We start from the raw sequence: 25,013 nt of genomic DNA, 5'->3' as shown, positions 1-25,013 counted from the left end.
ATCTTTGTTGTTGCAGCTTTTTAATTAAATGGTACAAATAGTCAAATTTTTCCGAGTTCCTTTAGCTGGTTATTTCTAAACCCCTTTACCCCCATTTTAAGCCATCTGCTCGCAGGACCTTTGAAGCTGAAATTTCCGGGCGGCTTCTGAAGGCACCAGGACTCCGCCGCTGTCAAGAAGAGAGTCTCTTTTTCTTCTTCTATCTGCGCGTGGTAAATGATGCTGCGCGCTGATTGGCTGTCGGCCGCTGACTTTGCTCCATCCTGCAGGCCGTCTCTCGCAGAGCCGGGCTGAATGCTCAGTCTGCTCTCCTCCCGGTGATCCCCGACACCGCTACCCGCCGCTTCTCGTCACACACACACACACTCACACTCACACGCTTACACATACACACTCTCGTGTGTGCGCACCGCGTGTCCGCGCACCACCGGCTTCTGCAACTTTCCGTCTTCACCTGAGCGAGCAAAGCAGGGGCACTAAACAATGCGTGCCAGCTGCAGTATGCGCTACCACAGGTTGTTACTACTTTTGCGCTCATTTAGGAGGTAACGGGGGAGGTGTGAGCTTGCATGCCATCACAATGGATTGCCTTTTTCTTCTGTTATGGACTTTACCCATCCCGCTGGTCGGCTGCACTTCAGTCAAGCTACTTTCCACCCTCTTGTCCTGGAGTATTTACAAGGCATGTTGCACTTAATAAAAAAATATATATGCACGTTTAAATTCAGTACATGCACGTGTAGTTTAAGACAAAAACAAAGAAGCGTTTTGTCTCTTATGAGGAGGACTAAATCAGCGACAAACTTGTCTCATCACCGTAAATCACAGTCACTGCGTTGAAAAGTGCGAAAAATGATCCCAAATTGAACTCAAGTGCAACTCATATTCAGCAGGGGAACTCGATTTATCCCCCCTTTTGGCTCCTACTTCTGTGTGCTGCTTGCAACCTGTTGCTACCTGTCCATTTATGATTTTTTTTTCTTTCAGACGCTGCACGTTTGCTGCTCACAGGCCTCCCACACCGTTTCAGCCAGCTATTCTTCCAGCAACAGCCACGGATTAAATCATGGTGAGTGCTTGTCTTTTCACATCTGAGGATGTTTCTTCCAGCTGGCTGTGCTCCATGTTTGTAGGGAGAATGTGAATAAAGTGAGTTACATTCCAGCATTGGTTCAGCTACAAGACCAGAGAAAGCTTTGATTAAACATTTAGGGATATTACCTGTTAAATAAAGTGACATGACTACTGTTTATGTGGGAGAAAATATTGGGAACCCCTGTTTACATGTTCACAATGTGTTTTCCAATGAAAGAATGAGCAGTGAGTGCAGTGCTCGTTCAAGGATTCCCTTTTTGGTGCTTTGCCTTAAAGAACCTGATTTACATACTTTGGTTTACTCAACAACAGTTCTTCCAGAGTTACACTGTTGCAGGGTTTAGATGCTGAAGGAGAGGTTACAATGAAAGTTTGTGCTATCTTGGTGTCTCCACAGACACACATAACCAAGAGTTAAAGGGAAAAGACTACAGTTCTGTTTGGCCAAATGATGCATATTCTGCAGGATATCGGACACTGTAGATGAAGCAGGATGTCTTTGTGCACGTCAAAGTAATCTGATATAGCCTTTCTCGTTCCTTATCATCAGACTACGTATTTGTAACCCCTGTGGAGGTGGACTCTCAGGGAGCATACCTGACCCATGATGTGACCAGGCGAAGCCATCGCAGCAAAAGGTCCCTGTCTCCTTCCCTGCACTATCGCCTCTCTGCCTTTGGGCACGACATGCACCTAGACCTGCATCCATCCTCTGTGGTCGGCCCCGGGTTCACTGTGCAGATGGTCAGCTCAAATGGCATCACCACAGTATTGGATGATGCAGAGTTTCACAACTGCCTTTATCAGGGATTTATCCGTAACCTGTCGGCCTCCTCGGCAGCCATATCAACGTGTTCTGGGCTGGTAAGTATGAGCCACTAACTTCTGGCAGAGTTTTTGTCATCTCTAAAACTCCAGAGTCATTTTATCCCTAAATAGATTACAGGCATCTACTTAGTTCGAGGAAGGCTGACAAAACATTTCAAAGCCAATTTAGATTACTTCAGAACCCCAATGGGACTTTAATTTCTTCAGTTTCTGACAAGTTTGTGGACATTTTGCAAATAAAAGGCTGTCAGGAGATTCTGTACTCCACCCGCAGCCTTTTATGTCCTAAAAGCCTCGTGTCCTCTAATGTCCTAACTGATCTTATGCACCATTGTCAGACTTTGGTTATATCATGGGTGAACTGTAATATGACATCATTACCCATGAGTGTAAGCATCAGTTTCTGGTGCTTTGTCTGGCACTGCTTTGAACACAGGGGTGAGAGGAGATAAGAGAATGAAAGAATAGAAGGAAAAGAGCAGAAGAGGAGAGAAATGTTACACTGCTGCGGGACACGGCAGTGAAAATGCCATAATTTAGTTAAACACTCACAAAGTCAGGAATAGAGGGCCCATCTGTTCATGTTACCACTTGACCGACTGAGTTGGAAGGGTAGCTGCGATGCCTTGTGGAAAAGTGTTGTCACCATATTTTCCATGTCCACCGTGTCACCGTATAATTTTGGTCATTAGTTAATGCAGCTTTCTCAACCACTCACCCAGCGGTGCACCTTGTAAGTAACAGTATAGCTCAACATTGGGGAAGATGTAACAGAGAATACAAGATTAATTGACCCTGTGCCTGTCAGGGTCAGGACAGGGATAGCTCAGCTAGCCTAGTTACTTTAGCACTTTGGGGATGCTCATATGGATCCTGCTGCTGTGTGATGCTACAGGTCTGCAACAAGCTCATAGGAACGACTCCTAAATAACCAACTGGATGTAACAATGTAAACCTTCCTTTCATAAACCATTAATTACCACCAAGCCTTAAAAATGAAACCAGTTTTCGTCATTGCAGAAAATGTATTTTACAGACATTTCAATTTAAAATCAATGTAGAGTAAAAGCCAATGATGGATCACCATGTTGGTGTTTGTGATTTTGTAGAGGTCTGTGTGCACATGCAGACACAAACTTAGGGCATGCATATTGGGTGTTTAGTGTTTTCTGGTGGTTTGTGGGGTAATGTTGATGCTGAAGTGCGGACAGACTTGTCCTGTGTGCAGAGAAAGCACTTCCTCCTGTTCGATAGTAAGAAATTTGTTTAGGTAGTGTGAAATGCAGGAGTCAGAACTTACTAAAAGCATAAAAGTTGGCAGCATTGGTGTTAGTTAGCACTGTTTTATCGGCCCTCAGTCTTTATGTAGTTTCAAGATGCAGATATGTTTTCCTTAATCCATAAGGACTCTGTAACTATGTGGCCCTTCACTCTTTTTGTAGTTTATTAGGTGTCTACAAGAACACACACACATCCCACACCAGCACAGATCTGATGGACATATTACACCTCCATAAAAGCCATACTTACATTTTATCATCCAGCCTCCATACCTCCTCTTCCTCCTGCTCTTGCCCTCCTCTTTTGTCCTCTTGTTTGCCCTGCCTCTACTTCGCCTCTTGTTCACAGCAATTAAAGGCAGGGTGAAGTTTGAGCCGCCTGACTGCCACTGCTAATCTTTGCATTGTCCTTTTCATTAGGCTAGCTCCCACTAACAATAAAACACCACTGACCCGTTCTCTTAAAAGAGCTGCGAGGACACAGCGTGATTGGGTTGCGATTGCATTTGAATGAGCTGGTAAAAACGCTTTGATCTAGTTTTTTACTCCTCCTGAACATTTGCAGGTTTTTGTTTTCCTCCTCCAAGTGCGACCACGGGGCCACGATGGATAGATAGGCTCGTTTTTGTTATATCGCTAGCAGATGAGCAGAGTTTTCACCAAAATAAAAGAAGGAAGTAAGACACAATGACAAGTACCAACCATTTATTCTGTGTCTCCTTCTAAACATCAGTCTGTCTGTGTTTAGGGCAACAAAAGCATTTAACCCCTTCTTTTCATCTAGCCCTTGGCTCAGAATATTTGGATTAAGTATAAATGAGGAAAAAGCCATTCAAGTCTGCTCAGTGCACTGACAGGGTTGAGTAAAAGATTAAGGTGGGATTAAAGCTTGCTGGCTTGAGAAAAGGATGTAAGAAAAAAGAGGAAGACAAGGACACAAGAGAGAAAACGGCAAAGAGGGTAAAGTAATGAATGAGAAGTGAGCTGGGCCAGGCTGGGAGGCAGTGCACGAGAGAAAGTGTTGTGCAAGAGTAATGTGAATTTATTGTCTGTGGTTCGAGCTCCCAGGGAGGCTGGATAGTCTCTTTATAGAGAGCTGGAGAGATGGACTCTGTTTATGTCAAAGGGCTTTGGAGAAGAAATGAGGTGAGAAGAAGAGAGGTGGAGATAGAAAGGAAAAGGGTTTTCTCGTTCTTCGTTTCATTGTCTGCTTTCAACAGAAACGAGGAAATGGGAGAAAGGGGGAAAAGAAAGTGTCTGAAAATAAAGTTTTGGACCTTGCTTTTTAATAAAAGCAGAGGTTTCAGCACCAGCCACGGGGCCAAACCAAGGCCAGGACTTTTTCTTTTTTAAACAGATGGGAGTGGGATTCAACTGTTTAAATAAAGACCGGGGTGGTATTAAGAACAAAGCGGGAGAGCTGGATGAATGACTTGCATAGTGGGATTTTCTACTGTAAATCCCTATTAATTGAACACGGTGTTATTTGCTGGGTTTAATCACTTTCTCTGCATCCTTTGGAAGCACCAGCCTTCTGTTTTTGAAAGAAACAAAATTGTCGGCCTCGCTTTTGCACGAGAGATGAAAGGATGTCTTTTCAGATGTAATGCTCTCTGATTTGTAAGAGAAGTGGATGGGGTTGGGGGTTGGGGAGGGGTCTTCTCTCTTTCTTCTTCTGAAGGTTTCTCATCTGAGGTCACTGTGCTGCTTGACCTACATCTTCTTTGCGCGGGTGTACGGGCGTGTTGGTGGCTCTTAACAGGTCTTTGCAAAGTACAGGTTCAGAGCTGCTCACCACCTGTGTGGGTCCAGAAAACAGAACTGATTTACAGCTCCCCTTCCCGGGATAGGGTTCTCCTTACCGGGGTGACCAGAGCAGATCTGAGTCCTGCGCTGTCAGGCCTGCGCTGTTCCCTGTCAGCAGAAACTTTCTATCCTCTGAATGCAATCAGAAATGTGACACTTTGTCTGAGCCCATTAAGTGTGAAAAATTAGATGAGAGGTGGGCTACACCCCCCCGGAGAGGGCAAACATATGTAATTAATTTATAAATATGAGAGATGCTTGTAACAATATGTGTTCATTCTACAGTTAACTGGGTACTCATTTCAACCCCTGCATACACAACATTAACATATGCAGCATCCTGTGCACACACTTTAACTCAGCTGACCGTGACCTTTACGGCGACCTTTCCCAAGACCCTACAGGCCAGGTCAGAGACAGGTTACGCTCTTTGGAAACTGAGCAGTCGCGTCTTAAGTGGCTCATTTTTTTTTTTTCTTCAGGACTTCTGCAGATCTTAAGTTGGTAGAACAAATGTGTTAACTAATAACTTATTTGTGCATTTTGCTCAGTTGTGAGTTAAAGCAGAAGAGAAAGTGTAGATGGCCGTTCTTAGACCATTTAGGTCGGGCTGCATCTGAACATTTTTGTCCATCCATCCATTCTCTAATGCTTATCCTGTTCGGGGTCGCGGGGGTGGGGGTGGGAGCTGGAGCCTATCCCAGCTGTCATAGGACGAGAGGCAGGATACACACTTTTGTGACAGTTTTGTAACTTTTTGAAATAAAGATGAGCAGATCTGCACACTCACGTCACACAATGATTGAACAGTTGTGCTGTAAATGAGAAAATGTGCTGGATTGCAAAGACTGACTGCAAATTTACTCCATTACTCCCCATGTTTAGACTCTATGACAGCTACATTACTTTTCCACCTACTGTGCGGTCCTCTAACGATTTCTGAATCAACAGCAGATACTCTCTGCAGGTAGACGGGCAGTCCAAAGCTGCCCATGGACTGACAACAGACTGCCAACGCACTACCACTGCTGAGCCATTATTTCTCCATAACATGTCTGTTATCCTCATGAATGAGACCTCTTGGATCTTTATTGGGGTCGTAATGGTCCAGAACCCCCCCCCCAGGTACCAAAATTTATAGCTTAAAGATCTGTTTGAACAATCAAGTGTGAGCGTAAAAACATTAAAGAAAGTGTCAGGACACACCTCCGCCTTCATCCTGTCAGGCAGGTCAAACGCAGTGTTTGATGGCCGTCGTTGACACAGTTCTGAGTGTTGTGGCAGGCACCGGTGATTGTTCTAAGAGGGGAGCTGAACCTACAACTCCTGTCTGTCTCTGCCAGGCGTGGGGCTCCCTGTGGTGTGAAGAAGGTGCCTGCTCTTTTCCCAGGCCTTGTTATTGATGCTGGATGTGCTTTGTTGTTGTTGAACACTTCACACTGTGGATATACGAGAGGCTGAGCTCCATTACTTTTTGGGAAAATGTGACGTCGTCTCTTGCAGAATTTTTGCTGGCATCAAATTCTAGTCCAGAGTTGTTTTTTGTTTTTTTTTTGTTTTTTTGATTGAATATTCAGGAATAATTGATGATTTTAAAGTTAGTTGTAGTCCAAAGCTGTTGTGTGTGAAACAACATGCTGGCAAGCGAGTGTAAACTTAAACTAGAAAATAACACTAGTCAAAATACATACATTTAAATGATTACATGCACTGAATATTCAACATGTTGTAATCCTATTAGACTCCTAATGGAGCTGAGACATTATATGACTATTCATCCACGGGGCTGGAATGGAGACAATATATGATGTGTGTGTGTTTAACACTGTGCTCCAAATCCCTGAGGCTTTTGCAGAGTTAAAATGACACTTGAATGACCGATTTCCGGACAGCTTTTGGGCCATTTGTACCTGTCCATTATCCGTAAAGGCCAACAAATAGGAACGTCTTCCCACTACAACATACTTCTCTGGCTTGGCCATAATTCAGCGACTGGGCCGGGCCACAGAGGAGCTCAGATCTTGGCGCTACAAGAGCAGAGTGGCCCGGAGCTTTTCCCTGGTGGTCTGGATGCTGACAGTGATGTAGTGCCCACTGTTAGATGCCAGCAGGAGGGGGGGGGGTCAGGCTCTCAGCATGGGTGTGGGATGGTGTGTGTGTGTGTGTGCTTGTATGTCCTTTCTGCACTGTGCAAGGTCTTTCTCACACAAGACTAATGGCCACTGTTGAAGTGCTCAAGTGGATGCTGCAACTTCTGCAAACAGAGGCCATACATCAAATCTGACCTACTGTTGTCACCACTGCAGAACATTGACTGGTGCTGCTGTAAAACAGTCCAGGCCTGCAGAAAACTTAGTACTGCCCAGCTGATAGACTAACAAGCAGTAAATAAAACCCTTTTCAGATATTGTCACACATTAATCTGGTAAAGTAACAGGACTGTGTCATTCAAACGTAGGTCCCGTTTACATTTATGTTCCTCACAGCTTCATTTAGACTCATGACATGATACAACAGCAATGCAGAACGCTACAGTACAGGTGTGATAATACCTGTGACTTTGAATGTCAGCATGCTGCAGTCTTGAGCATGCCTGTTTGGTAGCACAGCTGCATGCAGTTCAAACTTGCTGAACGTGATTTGTAAATGATGCCGTTGGGACCTCTACAGTATGCATCATATGCATTTCATAGATGTACCTACCGTTGCCTCATTGGCAACACAGTAGTGCTGTATTTTCAAAGTTAGTAAAAGTGCTAGAGCTGCACTGTAACCCAGTTAGAGAGTAATGGCACATTGAAAGAGGGCATTTCCATTTTTGTGGACTGGTGTGGGAGTAGTCCTCCGGTTCCCTGCTGTGTCTACATGGGATAATGAGTGAGTCCGTGCCCAAGGGCTCCAGCTGACAAAAGACTCAACCAACACCATCAGTTTCTCTCTTTGTGTGGGCCCACCTCTTGTGCTCCCTAGACATGCTCAGAGGGTGACAGTAGGTTGTTCAAAGACAATTAGTGAGGCTAAACAAGGGCTGCATGACCTTAGGCTATTGACACATTGTGATTCTAATGAGTTGTACATGAAGTGAATTATCCATATGTGCTATCGCTAATGGAGTGTTTTGTAAATAGTCCATATGCAGTTCAGCAGTAGTCATTTTTATATGAATGCTACACTGTGCTGGAAATACAGCAAAGATGGAGAAATTCAGCCCGTGTTCTGCCCTGTCATTGCTGCTCGGCTCTTTTCTTCCTGATCCCAGTTCCAAAATTAACATCTCTTCTTTACCCATTTCTTACCCCAATTTAAACACACATAATTCACATAAGCAGACTATAATTACTCAGATTGTGATTCTATTGAATTAGTTAGATGCCTGAGGATCCTCCTTTGCTCCTGTATGATTTTTCCTCCCCCCCCATTCACCACACACACTGCGTTCACGTGATTCTTTGCTGAGCTGGAGTGCAGATGTGCTTTAGAGCTCAGTAATCACCGGCTTGGGGCTTCTCACCACTCATCCCCAGTCTTAAACAGCATGTAAGCACTTACTCATTTGCCTTATAATATCATGGTAGGGAACCTTAAAAGAGGCTGCAGTTTATACAGAGACAAGCGAAAGATGCCGTCTCCCCCGACTGCTGTGCTGCTAAAGAAACAGAGCTGTTTAAGAAGCTTGTGCTGACTTTATCCAAAGAAACTAAGAAGTTTTTCCTCATGTACAAAATATTGACTTTGCTGACTGGAGGTGAATTGGTCCAACCTGTAATCTGACTGTGGCATTATGAGACAGTAAGAGAAATGTGTGAATGTGTGGGGAAAACCTAAAGTGGTGTTTAGCAGAGAGTGTTCATCCCTTTAATCTAGTCAGGTCTTACAAGTGTTAATGTAGACAGATAAGTAGAGGTCTTCTCTATCAACCTTACAGGTGGCCTTTCTGTGGGCTTTGAAGAGTGCGCCTGCAAAATTGTGTGAAACTCTGTACAGCTAATCTGTCTTTTCATCAGTAAATCTATAGATGATCATCTGAGCGGTGTGCTTTCCCCCAAATGGCACTGGCATTTTAAATCATGTTGTATATTAGTAACCCTTCAAGATTCATAAGATCTTTGGAAAATGCCTACAAAAGTCTCAGTCTTTGTGGTGCAGTTATTAACAAGTCTAAGCACTGCAGTTAACAGTGATCACCAATCGATTCAATAATCTGTGACGTTCTTAGCATACGGCGTCATTGGTCAGATGACTCAGGTTCACAAGGAAGCTGTCAGTGTTCAAATCAACAGATGTTGAGGCAAATGTTAGTTTTTAGTATGCATCAAGAACTAGAAGGACTGAGTTGCATAATGCAACCTCATAGTGTGATTTTATTTTTCATAGGAAAAGGTCGCTTCATCAGACTCTGGCTGTGAGAGAGAGCACAGGTGCTTTGAGCGGTCAGCGAGATTTGAAAAGAAATACCATTTTCCATTTCCATCCCATGTTATTGTAGATGTGTTTGTGAAAAGCTGTTCTTCAACTTTCTTCCAGCAGACCGGGCGAACACCCTGAGCTCATCACTCGCTGTCACTGCAGCAGGATATGCAGCTACATTTTCGAGTAGGCAGTGGTAGCAGTGATGCTGCTATGGTTATGCTAGATAACGAAGCTGCAGCCATGTTCACAAATTCAGGCCCCGTTTACACGATGACACGTGAAACGAGGAAAACGATGTAGTTCCCATGCCAGGTCACAAGTTGGCGTTGGTTTTCTCTTTGCAAAGCTTGTTTACGGAAGACGCGCATGTGTGGAGGGACACAGTAGTAAGCGCGGCAAATTGTTCATTACTTACAAAACGGCCAATGTGAGAGGCTTTGTGTGGACTGACGATGAGGTTGGATCGCTGGTGTGCACAACACTGAATTACAAAATGGTAAAAACACAAGAAAAGCACAAGAAGCACTCGTGAATCCGCGAGTACTGTTTATCAATTTGCGCATGCGCGGAAAACTGTGGCCGTCGCAACCGTAGTGCGCATGTGCAAGTCACCTGTTTTCAAATCACCCCGGTTTCAAGCGTTTACACGAGAACGCAAGCCGGTGCGTTTCTGAAACGCTCCACTCTGGACCCCGTTTCCGAAACACATCGTTTTCACTCCGTTGTCGTGTAAACGGAAGGGCGGAACGCATCAAAACGACATCGTTTTCATTTTGAAACGGTGTCGTGTAAACGGGGCCTCAGAAAGGTTCAATTCTGATGCTAATCGATGGATAATACATACAAGGCAGGAAACTCTTATTATGTTACTTAGATGTAACTAACTTTAAAGTAAAGGCTACATTCTTACAACTAAACATTATTGGAAAACACTGAAGCCACATAAAAGTAAATAATGCATGTTTGGCTGTATGATTAAAAGATGACATATGCTCATTTGAGTGAAAATTGCTAGCCTGGAGAGCGGGCAAAAAAAGACTCCTAGCTTCTGGGTTTGCTTCCACGTTCTGCCCACTAGAGATTCCAGCTAAGCTGATAAAGTTTACATTTTGGGATGATGGTCAGGAAAATAAAGCAACATTTTCTAGGTGTTGGCAAAGTTTTACAGATATGAACCCATCGTGGATCAAAAAAAGGCCTCTCATACAATTGGAGGTGTCTTTTGTAATTCTGGTCTATGGGAAAATTCTTTTTCGGCTGCAGAAGACTTTTGGAGTGCGACTGACAACTGGGAAATTTTTGGCACCAAAGCTGACTTTCAGTGTTATATCCAGCTTTTTAATACATCCGTGATTACACCAGCAGAGGTTTGTGGAGTGTCGAGGGAGGTGGTCCTTCCCCAGTAAGCCAATCATCAGTAATTTAACAAAACAAAAGTTCTCACTTGTCCAAAACACCATCACTCATTCTTATCAATAAGAATCTGAGAGCAAGCAGAAAAGCAGGTCGAGTACAAGAAAATGGGAACTGGAGTGTGAGCAGATGAGCTGTGAGTGTGAGCCGACCACATTAAAGCGCACTCAGCCTCAGCGTGTAAACACACAGCAGTCTTCTCTGACCTCTCACCTTGTCGTTGTGCTTGAAAAGCCTATTTACGCTCTGCTTACTTAGCGCTCACGCCTTGCAACATACCCTTTTGTGTACGCAGCGCTGGCAGCCGTGTCCAAAATTAAGAGTCGACTATAACGTCATGCTTTGGTGTTCCCAAAAACAGAGAGCACACAGAACATGCTGACAAAAGCAAATCGAATCTATACATTCACACAAAAACGCAGGCAGGCACAGACCCATTTTTTTTTTTTTTTGAAATCAATGTTGCAGATGGAATTAGTTTCCTTTCATTATCATCACAGACTCTTCCATCTGCTATCTGCTGGAAAGAAAGAGGAGAGCTGGCAGATGTGGTGACACAAGAGAAAGAGAGACACGAGGAGGCATGTGAGTTTTGCTCTAATCAAGTTCAGACAGTCAGGCCTATAATGTGGGGCTATAATGGCTACAAGGTTATTGTTATTCATCCCAACTCACTTTACAGTGGAAGGTAAGGGTCTTACAGTATTACAAAGAGAAATCTAATCAGTGAACAAGGATGATATGAATGGCATTCTAACAGGTTACTTCAGTGGTAAGAAAAATAAAAAAAATAAAAGTGCTCCATCTTTAAAGAGGTGTATGTTTTTACAGGTCAGCTATGCACTAAATGCCAGACAGATGAAAAGATGGGCAAACGAGAGGCGACAGCGGTGTGTGTGTGCTGATTGGAGACAGCTCCTTTGACCTTCTCCAGCTCTGTTTTGAATTCCAGTCTATTTTAGGAAGCTGCAGTCAATTTTTGCCGAGGGCTTTTTCTCTCTCTTAATTCATTTCTTCGAGTTGATATATTTTATTCATGACCCAGAGGGAAATTTTTCTTTCCACAATGTGTTCACAGTGCGGTGCCTCTGGAGCAAGTAGCTGTGAAGTATCTAGCATAAAGTTTGTTTTGGCAGGTATTGATATGCTGGGGTTCAAACTATTGACATTGCAGAACAAAACTCCCAGCCACTGGACCATGTGGACCTTACATGCAGTCAAGATAATATAGTTTGACAGTTTGCTTCCTGTAAAACTTCACATTGCACCAAGATTGATGGGAGAAGCAGATGATTTATGGACAGTTTGATGATCCACTGGCAGCTGGTTGGTTAGAGAGATGGACGGTTGGATGAATGGATGGATAGATGGATGGATGGGCATGACGATGGCAGTCTGCCACATATCCAGGCACTGTTTTGACAACAAGAGCCTCACCACGGCTTCCCTTTTGTCCTGCCTCTGTTTATTTTGCCACCTGCTAGTCTGGGCGGAATGGGGTCAGTTCAACAGGAGCAGGGTTCTGTCTCTCTCTCTCTCACACACACACACACACACATACACACAGATAGATGACACACAAAAAGGTCATAGGTCACTGGGTCAGCGAGTGTATTTCAGCGAGTGTGCGCCTGATTGATTGCACAGCTATTTTGTGTACATTTGTTGAGTTGCAGAGTGATTTAGGTAGGATACCGTGCTCAGACAGAATGTTTAAGGTTCAGTTGCTCTATCTCTGAGTTCATAGGCCAGTTGAGGCTTCTCGGTTAAAACTGCGCACCAAAACACCACTTTGACATTACAGTGTCAGGCTGGACAAGTGGATTGGGTTCATAATGTGTTTGGGGATGAACCCTGCGAGCTAAGCCTGTCAAACTCTCTAACATTTTGAGTTTCTGCAGCTATTCAGTCGTGCCCATATTTTTAGTAGAGGAAACATTAATTCACTACATCACAAATAAAAGGTAAGTGTTAAGTCAGGAGAGTAAAGAAGATGATAAACATTTCCAACACCAAAAGGTCTTAACCATTTTCTTTTCTTGGATCTGTTTTCTTTCATTATATTAATCGGGTCCAAAAATATTTCCTGTTACTCTTTTCAGACTTGAATGAACTTTTGAGAAAACAACACTATACACTGGAAAAATATTATATCAGAAACAAACCTAGGAAGAAATCAAATGCTGGCACTGATATGACCATGTCAGCAAGACATGCTTCAGTGGAGTCTGTTTTCAGTAAATTATGTTTTGAAATAACCTGGAGTGATCTCATTTCAGCTGCTCACACAGTTTAGAGTTTGTTGAAATCAATTAAAAACAAATCCCTGTTCTTAAAAATCCCCCCCCAGTAATTTCACGCTGTTCTGTCTTCTAGTTAAATAAGACCTCTCCTCTCCTTAACATCTGTAAACTCTTACAGTGCACATCTGCCTAATGTTAGGATAGAGTTTAGGTTCTAAGAATAGGTGGGGTTGTGGTGGGTGGGTCTTGAGGTGATATGTCTGTTACAGTGGAGAGGATTTCTGGAAACAGCTGCTTTAGCTACACTGAAGCTTTATCCAAGCCTGGCAGCGTGGTCTCAGATAGCATTATAGAGGTGATTTTTGTGTGTGTGTGTGTGTGTGTGTGTGTGTGTGTGTGTGGCATGGCTGCATCGTGAAACTACAGAGTATGTATGTTTCAGTCAGGGTGATATTGAAAAATGCCTGTCTACACTTTTTAGAAATGCAGATCAAATCCATCAAACTAATTTCTGTTTATCTGGAAGAATTTTCTATTAACCCTTTTTACTCATGGGGATGGACCCTTGTGTGTGTGTTTTGCAGTCAGGGCTGATCCGTGTGTCTCAGGAGGAGTATTTGATCGCCCCTCTACCCCAACACCTGGCCAGACAACACAACTACAGTGCCCCCACTGGTCATTACCCACATGTACTCTACAAACGCTCAGCAGAGCACACTGTCCACAGAAAATCCAGAAGCCCATCTGGGATCAGTTCTTCTAGACCTGACAACCCTTACCTTCACTATCATCATCATCATCATCATCAGCAGCAGCAGCAGCAGCAGCAGCATCATGACTACCAACATGGAAAGCTGCCGAGGCAACACTTCTGTGGACGCCGCAAGCAATGTATGTAAGGGAACCTTATATTCCTTTCCTCAACACTTGATATTAGCACACTTGTGCGGTAATATGTGCCGTACTTAATGCAACTGTAATGTGTGAAATCAGGCAGACGAGCATTTCTAGCCTTCATATTCTTTGAACCATTTAACCATCTCAATAACTCAAGTTTCATCTTATTAAATTGCATATGTACAGAATATATATGGGCAGCATGTTACTTTGTTAAATTCTGATATCTGAATACTTATATATGTATATATACATATATTCTTTGTCCTAGCTACATAGAAGATGTGAACTGTCATATAAAGAACATATGCCTTTGGACTGCCTCATTGTCTCAAGTAACTAATTTTTTTATTATTATCATCTGTAATTAAATATCATTCTGTCCGGTCTACTCTGTCGGGATAAAGAAGGCTCTGATAATCTAATTCAATCACAAATTTGAAAACAAAAAGCATTATCATAGGGCTTTATTTGCATTTTGCAGCATTATAATGCTTATAAGGCTTATAAAAGCAGATTATGAACTTGAACTTGAACCTTGCAGATGTGTCTGCATGTGTATATGCAGTGTGTGTGCAGTGGGTTCAAAAAGTCTGAGAGGACATTTTCAGACATGTCATAATTATATGCAGAGCTGGAAATTATCAGAAAGTATGAGAATTTCATATGGAATCATAAGAGACTATGGCATTGTAAAATAAGAAATATTTCTGATTCTGCACTATTTTAATGTCACTAATCAAACTGAGCCTGATTGGAGACACTGACCTCATTAACTGGAGGTGTATCTTTCCACTGAAGCAGCATTCACATCACACTGCGGTGAATTTGATCTGCTCAGCAAAGGCTTGTTCAAGGAAATCAACCTGCAGCCATCATTCACCTGCTATAAATGTGGCCGGGCCTCAAGTTTCCAGTGGAACCTTTTTTAAGCAACATTGTGAGACTGGACAACACGGCACCAGACCCATGTGAAACTGTCATAAGTCAAATTATTCCAAACACAGAGGTTTTTCAGTTTCAAACTGTGTCTAGACTGAAGGTTTCTAAGGGGGAAGTGCATTACACTCTAAAATGCTTCATGGAAACTGGATCAGCTGTATCTAAAAACACGATCAGGCAGACCAAAAGTGACCACATTAATGCATCAAACGCTGTTCAGTGGGAGATAGAAAGGCTAAATCGAATCACAGTTACAGAATACGCCAAAAAACAAGAAAGCAACACTGCAGTCAGCAAAAGTATTGTCCTAAAAAGGCTTCGTAGTTGTGGTCTCAGAGGACGAGAAGCGTCTCTAAACTGCATCTCAGGATGGGAAATAAGGTCAAACACTCGAGGTGGGTAAAACTTACCAGTTTTCATAATAAGTGGTTACAGAAAATCTGATTTTCTAATGAAGTTTGGGATTTATGGCACTAAAAGGGGGTGTGTATGTGACAAAGTGTGTTATGACAAAGTTGATGTTGAGTCTTCAGAGACGTGGTTCTCCCTCTGCTTTGCATTTTTCTGCAGAAGGATTCATACTGCAGCAGAATTATGACCCCGATCACACCTCAAGGCCTACAAAGTTAGCTCATGTGCATGCTCCATAAAAGTCAAATGAGGTCATACCAAATAATTCCAGTTATTCAGCTTTTCATTCAAATTTTTATGCGGCCTTCACTGGTGGACTCAAGAGTTTTTTAATCTCACTGTAGCCTTATAATTTATGAACGTATTAAATATTTGAGAATGCTGCATTTCGATGTTTATCTAAATTAATTTAAGGCCATTGTGTCCACTGTAAAAGTGTAACACCAGCCTGAGGGTACTGAACCTGAACAATTTTATCTCTCTTTGTAGTGATGATAGGAAGCAGCGTGGGGAGTGAATTTCCTGTCCTTTCAACACCAGAGCATGCACTTTAACCCCTGGCACGAGCCAGGACAAAGACAGCTGATTCATTTGACCCTCCCTGCAAGCTTCCTGTCTCTTAGTATCTTTGTCTCTCTCCTTCATACTGTCTCCCTCCCTCTGTGTTTTCTCCTCCCTTCCTTTTTGCCTCACCCTTTTTGCCCTCCCAGACGCACCCAAGCCTCCTGCTGAGGACCGTTTTATCATGCCTGATGAGTTTGCTGTACCTGATGTGGAAGGTCCAGGGAGGGAAAAAAGATCACCCATTTCCAACAGAGTGGGAGGTCTGAATGTGGAGACCCTGGTCGTGGCCGACAGGAAGATGCTGGAGAAACATGGCAGGGAGAATGTCACCACCTATGTCCTCACCATCATGAACATGGTAGGGCTGGAAAAGACAAGGGAGGGGGAGGTGTTGGAAAGAGAAGGTGTCGAGGTGGTGATAGTTCAAATACACACAGGGACTCTCCCAAAAAAATGCTAAGTGGTTACAATGTGTTCTATATAATGACACTCTCACTGGTTCAGTTCCACCTTTGGACACTTTGTTGCACACTCACGCACACTTTGTTCTTCCTGTATTTTCTGCAAAATGCCAAGACAAAAACAACAATTTTTTAATCTTTTGCAGGTTTCCAGTCTTTTCAAAGATGGCACCATTGGGACTGACATCAACATTGTGGTGGTTAGCTTATTGCTCCTGGACCAGGACCCTGTAAGTAGATTCAGACTAACTCTGCAGAACTTACCTCACTTGTATTGGTTTTCACTCGGCAGTGATAAAAACACCCATGATCGTGCTCTAAATCTCAATTTTTCTCCCTTCACTTCCAGCTTGGCTTGAACATAAATCATCATGCTGACCAGTCCCTCAACAGTTTCTGTCAGTGGCAGTCAGGTCTAGTGGGGAAAGGCGGTAAACGCCACGATCACGCTGTTCTCCTCACTGGACTGGACATTTGTTCCTGGAAGAATGAGCCCTGTGACACGCTGGGTGAGCTCAGCTCGCTTTAACAAGCCAAACGTCTTTTTTAAAATATTTTTTTACATGCATGTGAAAAGCAGCAGTGTTCAGCATCGAGAACAGCAACAAGGCTCTGTGACATGTGGGACCACTGACAGCTTAGAGCCTCTTGCATTCTGAAATGTTGTCACATTTTGCTTTAGGACAGTGTAGATGTGATGCTGTGGGTGCAAACATTATAACAAGGAGGGAAGGAAGCCTGACAGGTGCAAGCAAAAAAGGTTGTCAAGAGAAAGACTGGCAGTCATTTGTCACTATGACCAAATCGTATATTTTGCTGTTGTATTAAATCATGCCATAAAAAAACTGTGTGATTTATTTGGCATTTTGCCTTCCCTGGATGCCAAACATTGAGAAGGAGAGGAGGTCTGATATGCAACAAGGTCGCCAGATTGAAGTACAAACATCAACTTGAATTTTTACTTCAGGGGAAAATTGTTCATTAAAAAATATCCTGCCAAGGTTGTCTGAGACAAAAAATAAATAAAAAAGTGAAAACTCCAGGGTCGACCTTTGATTCAAACAAAAACTAAACCGATCCAGGGCTGCTAAATTTTAACATCTGGTTCTTGCAGTAAGCAACTTCCTTACAACTAGGAAAAATCGGTGGTTGCCCACTGCTTTCATTCGGTTTTTGCATTCTGTGACTGATTGCAGATAGTTGCGGCCCCCAGCTGGTGACCCAAAAGTGGAGCACCCTGAACCTCTCTGTTTGTGAAGGACGTTCAGAATTTCAGTTTCAAATCCACAAGGTTCTGGCTGGTTGCCACAGTGGGTCGCCTGACACAACCCCCAAGGGATATGCGTCTCCTCCTGCGATCAGTCCGCCTCGTTAGGCGAATGTGTAAACCACTACACGACTCTGAATCAGCTACGTTCGGCTGCTCCGTTGCTCCATATGCCCTGTTTCTGTTTAATGTGAATTTCTGTGTGTGTTGATGGCAGCAGATTTGCAGTTTTCACTGGTTTATCTCAGTTAATTACTGTATTATCACAAACTGAAAGCACACCGATAGCAGACTGACTTTGACTTATTGGCATGTTATCGTTGTCTTCACACACCGAAGTTGCTTTGTGTTTTTTTGTCTGCGAGCGGTCACAGACCTGGTCCCCGTCTTTGAAACAACCCTTTCAACGGCAGCAAGATCGCAAGTTCATTTCACACAATAACGATAATTTTGGTCGTGCAGCACAAACCACATCTGACAATCAAATATTGATTTTTTTCTACCCGGTTCGTTATTATATCCCCTTCCAGGCAAGCATGCACATGACAGATATGTGCTGTCGTCCCAAACTGTCAGGACAGAGCGTGTGCTGAGTTTAAGAGAACGAGATTATGTTACAGACTTTGGGTTTTATCTCGCTTCCTTTTGGATTTTCAAGCAGCCCACTAACCTTTCTCTCCTTCTTGTGTCTGCAGGTTTCGCACCCATCAGTGGCATGTGCAGTAAGTACAGGAGTTGTACAATCAATGAGGATACAGGACTCGGCTTGGCTTTCACCATTGCACACGAGTCTGGACATAAGTACGTTTATTAGAAATTGTACCAGCGGACTTAAAACAGATGAGACTGCCTCAGACTTCAGTGTCATTTTGGAGGGGGGGGGGCTGATTGGCTTTGTGCCATGGTTGGATGTAATCTGTGTTAAATGACAGATGTGGTCTGATTTTAAAGAAACAAATACAGTCTGGAATGAGAGCATTACGTTAGAGCACTACTTCATCCACTCCATGACATTTTATGGTAGAATAATGGAAACTACCCGAGGCGGTGCAGCTCTGTGTTTGCATTTATCCGTTACCACTGGAGGTGGTTTATTTTTGATCTGTGTAGATGTCATGTCGCAGTAAAACTATGAATTAAGTGTTAATTCACCTGTGTAGTAATATGTCAAAATATATATATATATATATCCTAAAGCTATTAATCACTGACAAATAAAAAATGGGACATGTGTCAAACATATGACGTGGTGATGAATCAAAGAACGGAGAAAATTGTATCCAACAAACTATTATAACAAAGTGAAAAAGTGGGTACACAATGACATCAGCAAGATGTTTACACAGGAAACTATCACAATCAATTAAATCAAAACAAATTAAAGAATTTATGTTCTTTCTCTCTGAAATCCCTAAACTTAAAAAATAATTTGTCTCAGTATCACAATGTGTACGACCATTAAAACTCACCTTTACTCACAAACAGCTGTCACTACACACCCGTCAGTGCATTTATACCTCATTATGGCTGAAGTGTCTTATCTTCATTTTCTCTAGTTTTGGTATGATTCATGATGGGGAGGGAAACCCTTGCCGTAAGACTGAGGGCAACATCATGTCCCCGACATTGGCTGGTAACAACGGGGTCTTCTCCTGGTCCACCTGCAGTCGACAGTACCTCAGCCGCTTTCTTGGGTAACCTTAATGCACATATGTTAATAAAGCTGCCAGTCACGTGTCGCGGCTCTCCTCCTCACTGACACAGGCACCGTTCTGTGTTCACCAGAACAGCCCAGGCATCCTGTTTAGTGGATGAGCCCAAGCAGATCGGTCAGTACAAGTATCCCGAAGAGCTTCCCGGGCAGCTTTATGGAGCAGACACGCAGTGCAAGTGGCAGTTTGGCTCCAAGGCCAAACTATGCAGCCTTGATTTTGTTAAGGTAGGGTAATCACCTGATTTCTCTGAATTCTTGGATATATTATTTTAATTGTGTTATATTAAATTAACCAGGAGTGTTAGTAATCAGGTTAGCTCCTGCTGGTTCCTGATATACATGGTTTACTCTGCTTTTTTAATACAATCTCACTTTTAAAGAAACTTGTAAAACTGGTACACAGCATGGTACAGAAAAAAAAGACTTGTACCAAACATGCTGAGCTGCAAGGAGAAATTGTAAAAAAGTTTAAAAAACAGTGTGATTGATTATAAATCTCCTATTTGATAACATCCTGAACAACAATCCAACAACAATAATATAGACTAAAGAAAGAAGAGGAAGGCTCATTCCTGCAGCATTATCCATGGCTGTGGGTTAAGACAGTAAAATCTGTACTGGCCTAATAGGACTGTTTGTACATGGTCCTTAATCATTTACTGTTCACACGTTTCTTTGCCAACCCTGAGACTCACCGCAGTTCCTGGTAATCAGATGGACCACCCCCAGACCATATAGGAGCTGGAATTTATCTGCTTACAGACCTAATGATGCAGTGCTAAACTGGCACTTTATTACTTTACACAGCAACCTTAAACCCCCCACATTTGACCCTTCATTAAAATGCATTCCATCATTCGAATGGGTCCCCCCTCTGCATCAAACCCTTGTTGTCTTGGTATAAGCCTTTATGCTAGGTGCATTCAGCGATGTTGATTCACATGTAAATTTTATTTAAAGTACTGGAAGCTTTTCTTCTCACATGGCTGTAATTGACTTTGCCAAGTCGTATATATGGCAGATTAGCCCACATGACGACGCCTTGGCTGTTCATGACTTCCCCGGATCCCTCCTGTGTTTCCATAATAGAAGATCAAATGCGATTATTTGCATTTCTTCGACCTGCGTAGGAGTTGGCAGGTGGTATATTAACCTGCATGCTGATTAACAGTGGATTGGAGGCTGCCATTCACACTTTTCACCCTTTTTTCTTGTCCCCGGTGGGATCATGTAGAAGGATTTTCAGCATGATGCCGTAGCGGTCACCCACCTGCTCTGTGTCAGTGAAGTAGATCTGCGTAAGGCTCAGTCTTAAACACCCAGTCTGTCCCACTTCCACTCTCCCTCCTTTCTGATTCCGTCCTCGTTGCCAGTTGCAGTCGGGCCAGTTGCCAGATTCTGCCGCCTGTCTCCCGACCCCGGCTCTCCCTCTGTGCTCACTCGCTCGCTCTGTCTCCGTATTGTTGGGTCAGATGACAGATACAATTATAACCTGTTTCATTAAAGAAGTTCGCTGATTAGTCTTGACACAGAAGCATTGTGGAGAAGCCTGTTGGAGGCAGTGGGGGCTTATCAAGCAGAGTGATGGTGGTCCTGGCAGGAATAAGGTGGAGGGAAGAGGAAAAAGGAAAGGAACTCAGTGCCAAAAGGTGCCACAGATGATAACAGTAGCAAACGCCATGTTTGATGGTTATCTCATTATTTGTGTGTCTCGTTTTATAGGACATTTGCAAGTCGCTGTGGTGTCACCGCACGGGGCATCGGTGCGAGACCAAGTTCATGCCTGCTGCAGAAGGTACCAGTTGTGGCCCGGACATGGTGAGTAACGGTCTGCTTGCTTACATGAAAGATCGCAGCAGTCAGAATGTCTAACATCCTCTGAATTAGCACCACACTGAGTCAAACTAAATCCGTGCATCTTAGAAAAGATCCTAAAAGATCTTTAAAAATATGCAAGGATTTGCTTTAAGCTCAAACTGACGACAGATGAAAACTGCATTCTTTCATTTGGATATTTTCTTGATTACTTACTTGATTAAAGACAATTACATAAATCAGACAAAATAACCATCGACGCCGCTCTTACATGCATGGGTGCACATTTTGGGCACAACTCTCTCAAGATAGAAAGATATTTAGAAAGAGAGAGAGGTGGTGATGTGTGTGAGTGCAGGGTTTGGCTCGGATCAACCCGGGTCTGCCGCACAATGGATGTGCTTGTGTATGTGTGCGTTTTGGCTGTAGTTAGAGTCTCTCTGTCCAGGTGTGGTGCTGGGCATTTCTCCAAACCAGGAAACAAAGGCAAGACGCCAGGGCCAACACTCAAGTACCGATAAGAATGCTATTTCTGTTGTCTTCTTCTCTTTCATTTCTTTCTTTCTCTTTTCTCCAGTGGTGTCGGCGGGGTCAATGTGTTAAATATGGGGAGCACGGTCCTAGGGCGGTGCACGGCCAGTGGTCAGCCTGGTCTCAGTGGTCTGACTGCTCCAGGACCTGTGGTGGAGGTGTCATGTACAGGGAGCGCTCCTGCACCAGCCCAAGGTATACATACACTTGCACACACTCGCAGAATCCTCTAATCTAATTCATCACCTCTATTTGAATGCTTTAGATAAAGTTAACTAGGCAAACAGTCGACAAAATGATTCATGTTGTCACGCAGCTGCTGCTACGGTGCAAATCTGAGTTGCAGTTTGGGCCAGAAAGTAATTCTTGAAGGCCTCATATTCTAAAAAAAAAAACAACTTTTTTTTCTGCACACCTGAAAGTGCTGTCTGCCAGGTAGCTGTCAGCACAGATATGCACTCACATTCTGCTCGTGCACATACACACACATGTGCCGATAACTGCTCTCATCAGTCAGGTTGACAGTCCAGACGGACAGACTATCTCTCCACATGCTTCAGACAAAGAAAACCTCCTAATGGCATGCTCTTTTCTCTGAAAGCTGCCAAGATAGTCAGCAAACGTCCCCCCATTGCTGCTCACTCAGACAAATATAATTCTACCTAATTCTGCAGACCCAGATCCCACAGTGCATATCTCTTTGTTAGCAAAGAGCTCTGTGCATGTCATTACAAGCACGACAGCTTTTCAGTTTTAATGTTGAGCTTCACAAAAGACATGCAATCTTTCATTATTAATCCCTAGAACACATAAAGATTTACTAGTTCTTTTAAACCTTTATTTCACTTCCATAAAATTTTCAGATTTATTGCTGTTGTTCTGTCGCTACGCTACAATTAAGAAATGTGGCAATTGATTGACCCAGCCTGCAGTCAGTTAAACAGCTGCCAACACACTGGTTCTGTCACGGGGCTGCAGTGAGATATTTGGAGAGGTGATTCATTTTCTAATCATTCATTTAATCTTTTTTTCATCCTTTACTGTGTTATGTGTTTATGCCATACTCTACAGGGACCGTTATGTTGCAGGTTTATTCCATGTTTGGCTGTTCCCTCCACCCTGAGAATGGTGGAATCAATTAAAGGAATTTTGCATCTCCTCCTATTGGAGCCACAGCCAATTAGCAGAAAAATAAGGACACAAATTCTTAGACAGTGCCTTCAGGGTTTTTTTTTTCTTGTTGTGATCTAGCTGTCAGCTGAGTCTTAAGCCTTCTAAATACTACGTAAAAAAAAAAAGAGGAAGAACTGACAACAACAAAAAATGCAGAACTCATAATCATGCAAGAGCACACACACACTAGTACACGCAGTATGACCAGACTGTAAGTGTTCAGTAAGATAATAATGGCTAACATCCAAAGCAACTGCACAGCTTGACTGGTAGACAGATCCCAAACTTTATTACTGCTGATTGGTTTGCACTGTTAAAGACAGCCATCATGGAGGAATTAGTCATAGCGTGTTAGATTATAGTGGCGTGTCACTTCTGAGTCCGCGTGTGTGCACACATGTACGAGTTTCTGTTTAAGTGCACGTGAAATGCTTCTGTCATGACGGGGATATTAGTGACACAGTCGCCCTGTTAATTACAGCTACCCTCATACGGCTTTCAGCCGAGCAAAATCTACACGTGTGACTTCACACTGTCAGCTTTTTTCTCTTCTCTGTGGCTGTCAGGCGAATCCATAAGAGCTCGCACTGAGTCACCATCAGCCAAATGAACAGGCTGACCTGAGAAATACAACACAGCTTAATTTAAATATAATCAACAAGAAAATTAATGAAATGTCAGCTGTTTTTCTTACACCTGTTTCCACTTGAACTTTCAGTCGTTACACATAAACTACATATATTCTTGTTGCGGAATTCACAATTCAACTATTTTAACAGCTGATATGTTTCGCACAGTATCCCTGCTTTTGTTTCTGAAGGCATGTCTAAGTATGTTTTACACTTCAGCTGACAAACCCTTCAGCTGCAACATAAAACCCTTTCAAGTCACACATCTTCACCCCTGAAAAAACAGTTTCACCCCACTCGGCGCTGTTACTCTCGGGTTTTGGGACTTGCACAACTTCAACTTCTATTTCACTTGGAAAAAACACAAAACAAACAACAAAAAAACTCAGCGATGCTTTTTGGTGCCTGACTTCCAGCTGAGTCTTCAACCCCTCTCAGCAATTTCACTTTAAGTTGCATAACTGAGACCAGCTTGAGCTTTCCATGAAAACCCTATTCATTACTTGTGTTTCCAGTAAGAGAAGAGTTGCTTGTTTTGGCATTGCGCTCTTGAAATAAAAGATCATAAAATGGCATTTTTATGCCATCCAACACGATGCTGCAGCAGCCAATGGTAGATCATGTTGTAGTATTTTGTATTTCTGCTACCAAGTTAAATTCACCATGCCATGAGAATCCATGATTGGACTTAAGTTTTGACTTACTTGTTCAACCAGATGCTTTTGGCAGCACCAAACGCATCTGGTTAGCGTTAGGAAGAAATCATGTTTTATGTTAAAATACAATATTTCACAGCTTTAACTGCATTGCCAAGCTTTAATTTCTTGGTTGCCAATGTGATGATGAGGTAGAAGTGGTCTAAATAATTAGGGTAAAGGCTAAATGCATCTTCACCTACTAGTGAGTGCAAGTCCAATCTGTAGGACTGATAATAACTGATAATTGTGATTTGATAAGCTGATAACATTTGAAACATATGGTTTGGAAATCACACGAACCCCGATAAATTCATTTTATTGTCTCAGTTGTTTTCCTCTGTACACATTAAAATAGACTTTATCTTTCTTGTCTTTCCAAATAGATGCATTCCACCTTGGAAATAGAAATCGTATGCAATTTATGTTTTGCTAGTTAAGTGTAGCTAACTTGTGTTCCCATTAGGAGAAGAGCTTTGTGCTGCTGCTGCAGGCCAACTAAGAAGCAATGAAATGGACTTTTACTCAAACTGAACTTTCTGCTGCATGTGAAGCTCCCTGTGTGGCCCAGCTCAGAGGGTTTTTCTCACATATCAGCAGTTTCCACGACATTGTCACACTCCGTTTCTAATTTAAGTTCCATTTCATTTTACAGCTCTAATAGAACTATCGAGCTATATATATATATATATATATTTTTTTTTTTTGCGTGTATTTTGAATGCTACGATTTTTCAGCTGTGAGCGCTCCAAGAGATTCATTCAAAAAAAAGAAGTTTTTTTTTTTTCAGTTGTTCCATTTCTTTATATCAGTTCCATTATGGAGTCCATTAAGATATT

At 42.8% G+C, this 25,013-nt stretch overlaps 1 protein-coding gene across 1 annotated transcript in view; it reads left to right on the top strand.

Annotated features, from left to right (window-relative positions):
- Positions 1 to 319: 319 nt before the first annotated feature.
- adamts18 (ADAM metallopeptidase with thrombospondin type 1 motif, 18) overlaps positions 320 to 25,013 on the top strand; it is a 57,556-nt gene continuing 32,862 nt past the window's right edge. The window contains exons 1-12 of the mRNA XM_030726476.1: positions 320 to 682; positions 988 to 1,069; positions 1,646 to 1,959; positions 13,660 to 13,966; positions 16,036 to 16,247; positions 16,497 to 16,580; positions 16,700 to 16,859; positions 18,313 to 18,418; positions 19,174 to 19,311; positions 19,403 to 19,556; positions 21,054 to 21,149; positions 21,724 to 21,872. Coding sequence (XP_030582336.1) covers positions 581 to 682; positions 988 to 1,069; positions 1,646 to 1,959; positions 13,660 to 13,966; positions 16,036 to 16,247; positions 16,497 to 16,580; positions 16,700 to 16,859; positions 18,313 to 18,418; positions 19,174 to 19,311; positions 19,403 to 19,556; positions 21,054 to 21,149; positions 21,724 to 21,872 — 1,904 coding nt within the window. The 5' untranslated portion in view covers positions 320 to 580. The remainder of the gene's footprint in view (positions 683 to 987; positions 1,070 to 1,645; positions 1,960 to 13,659; positions 13,967 to 16,035; positions 16,248 to 16,496; positions 16,581 to 16,699; positions 16,860 to 18,312; positions 18,419 to 19,173; positions 19,312 to 19,402; positions 19,557 to 21,053; positions 21,150 to 21,723; positions 21,873 to 25,013) is intronic.

The sequence above is a fragment of the Archocentrus centrarchus genome, chromosome 3 (genome assembly GCF_007364275.1).
Source record: "Archocentrus centrarchus isolate MPI-CPG fArcCen1 chromosome 3, fArcCen1, whole genome shotgun sequence".
Classification (NCBI taxonomy): Eukaryota; Metazoa; Chordata; class Actinopteri; order Cichliformes; family Cichlidae; genus Archocentrus; species Archocentrus centrarchus.
This window is presented reverse-complemented; position numbering and strand designations above follow the sequence as displayed.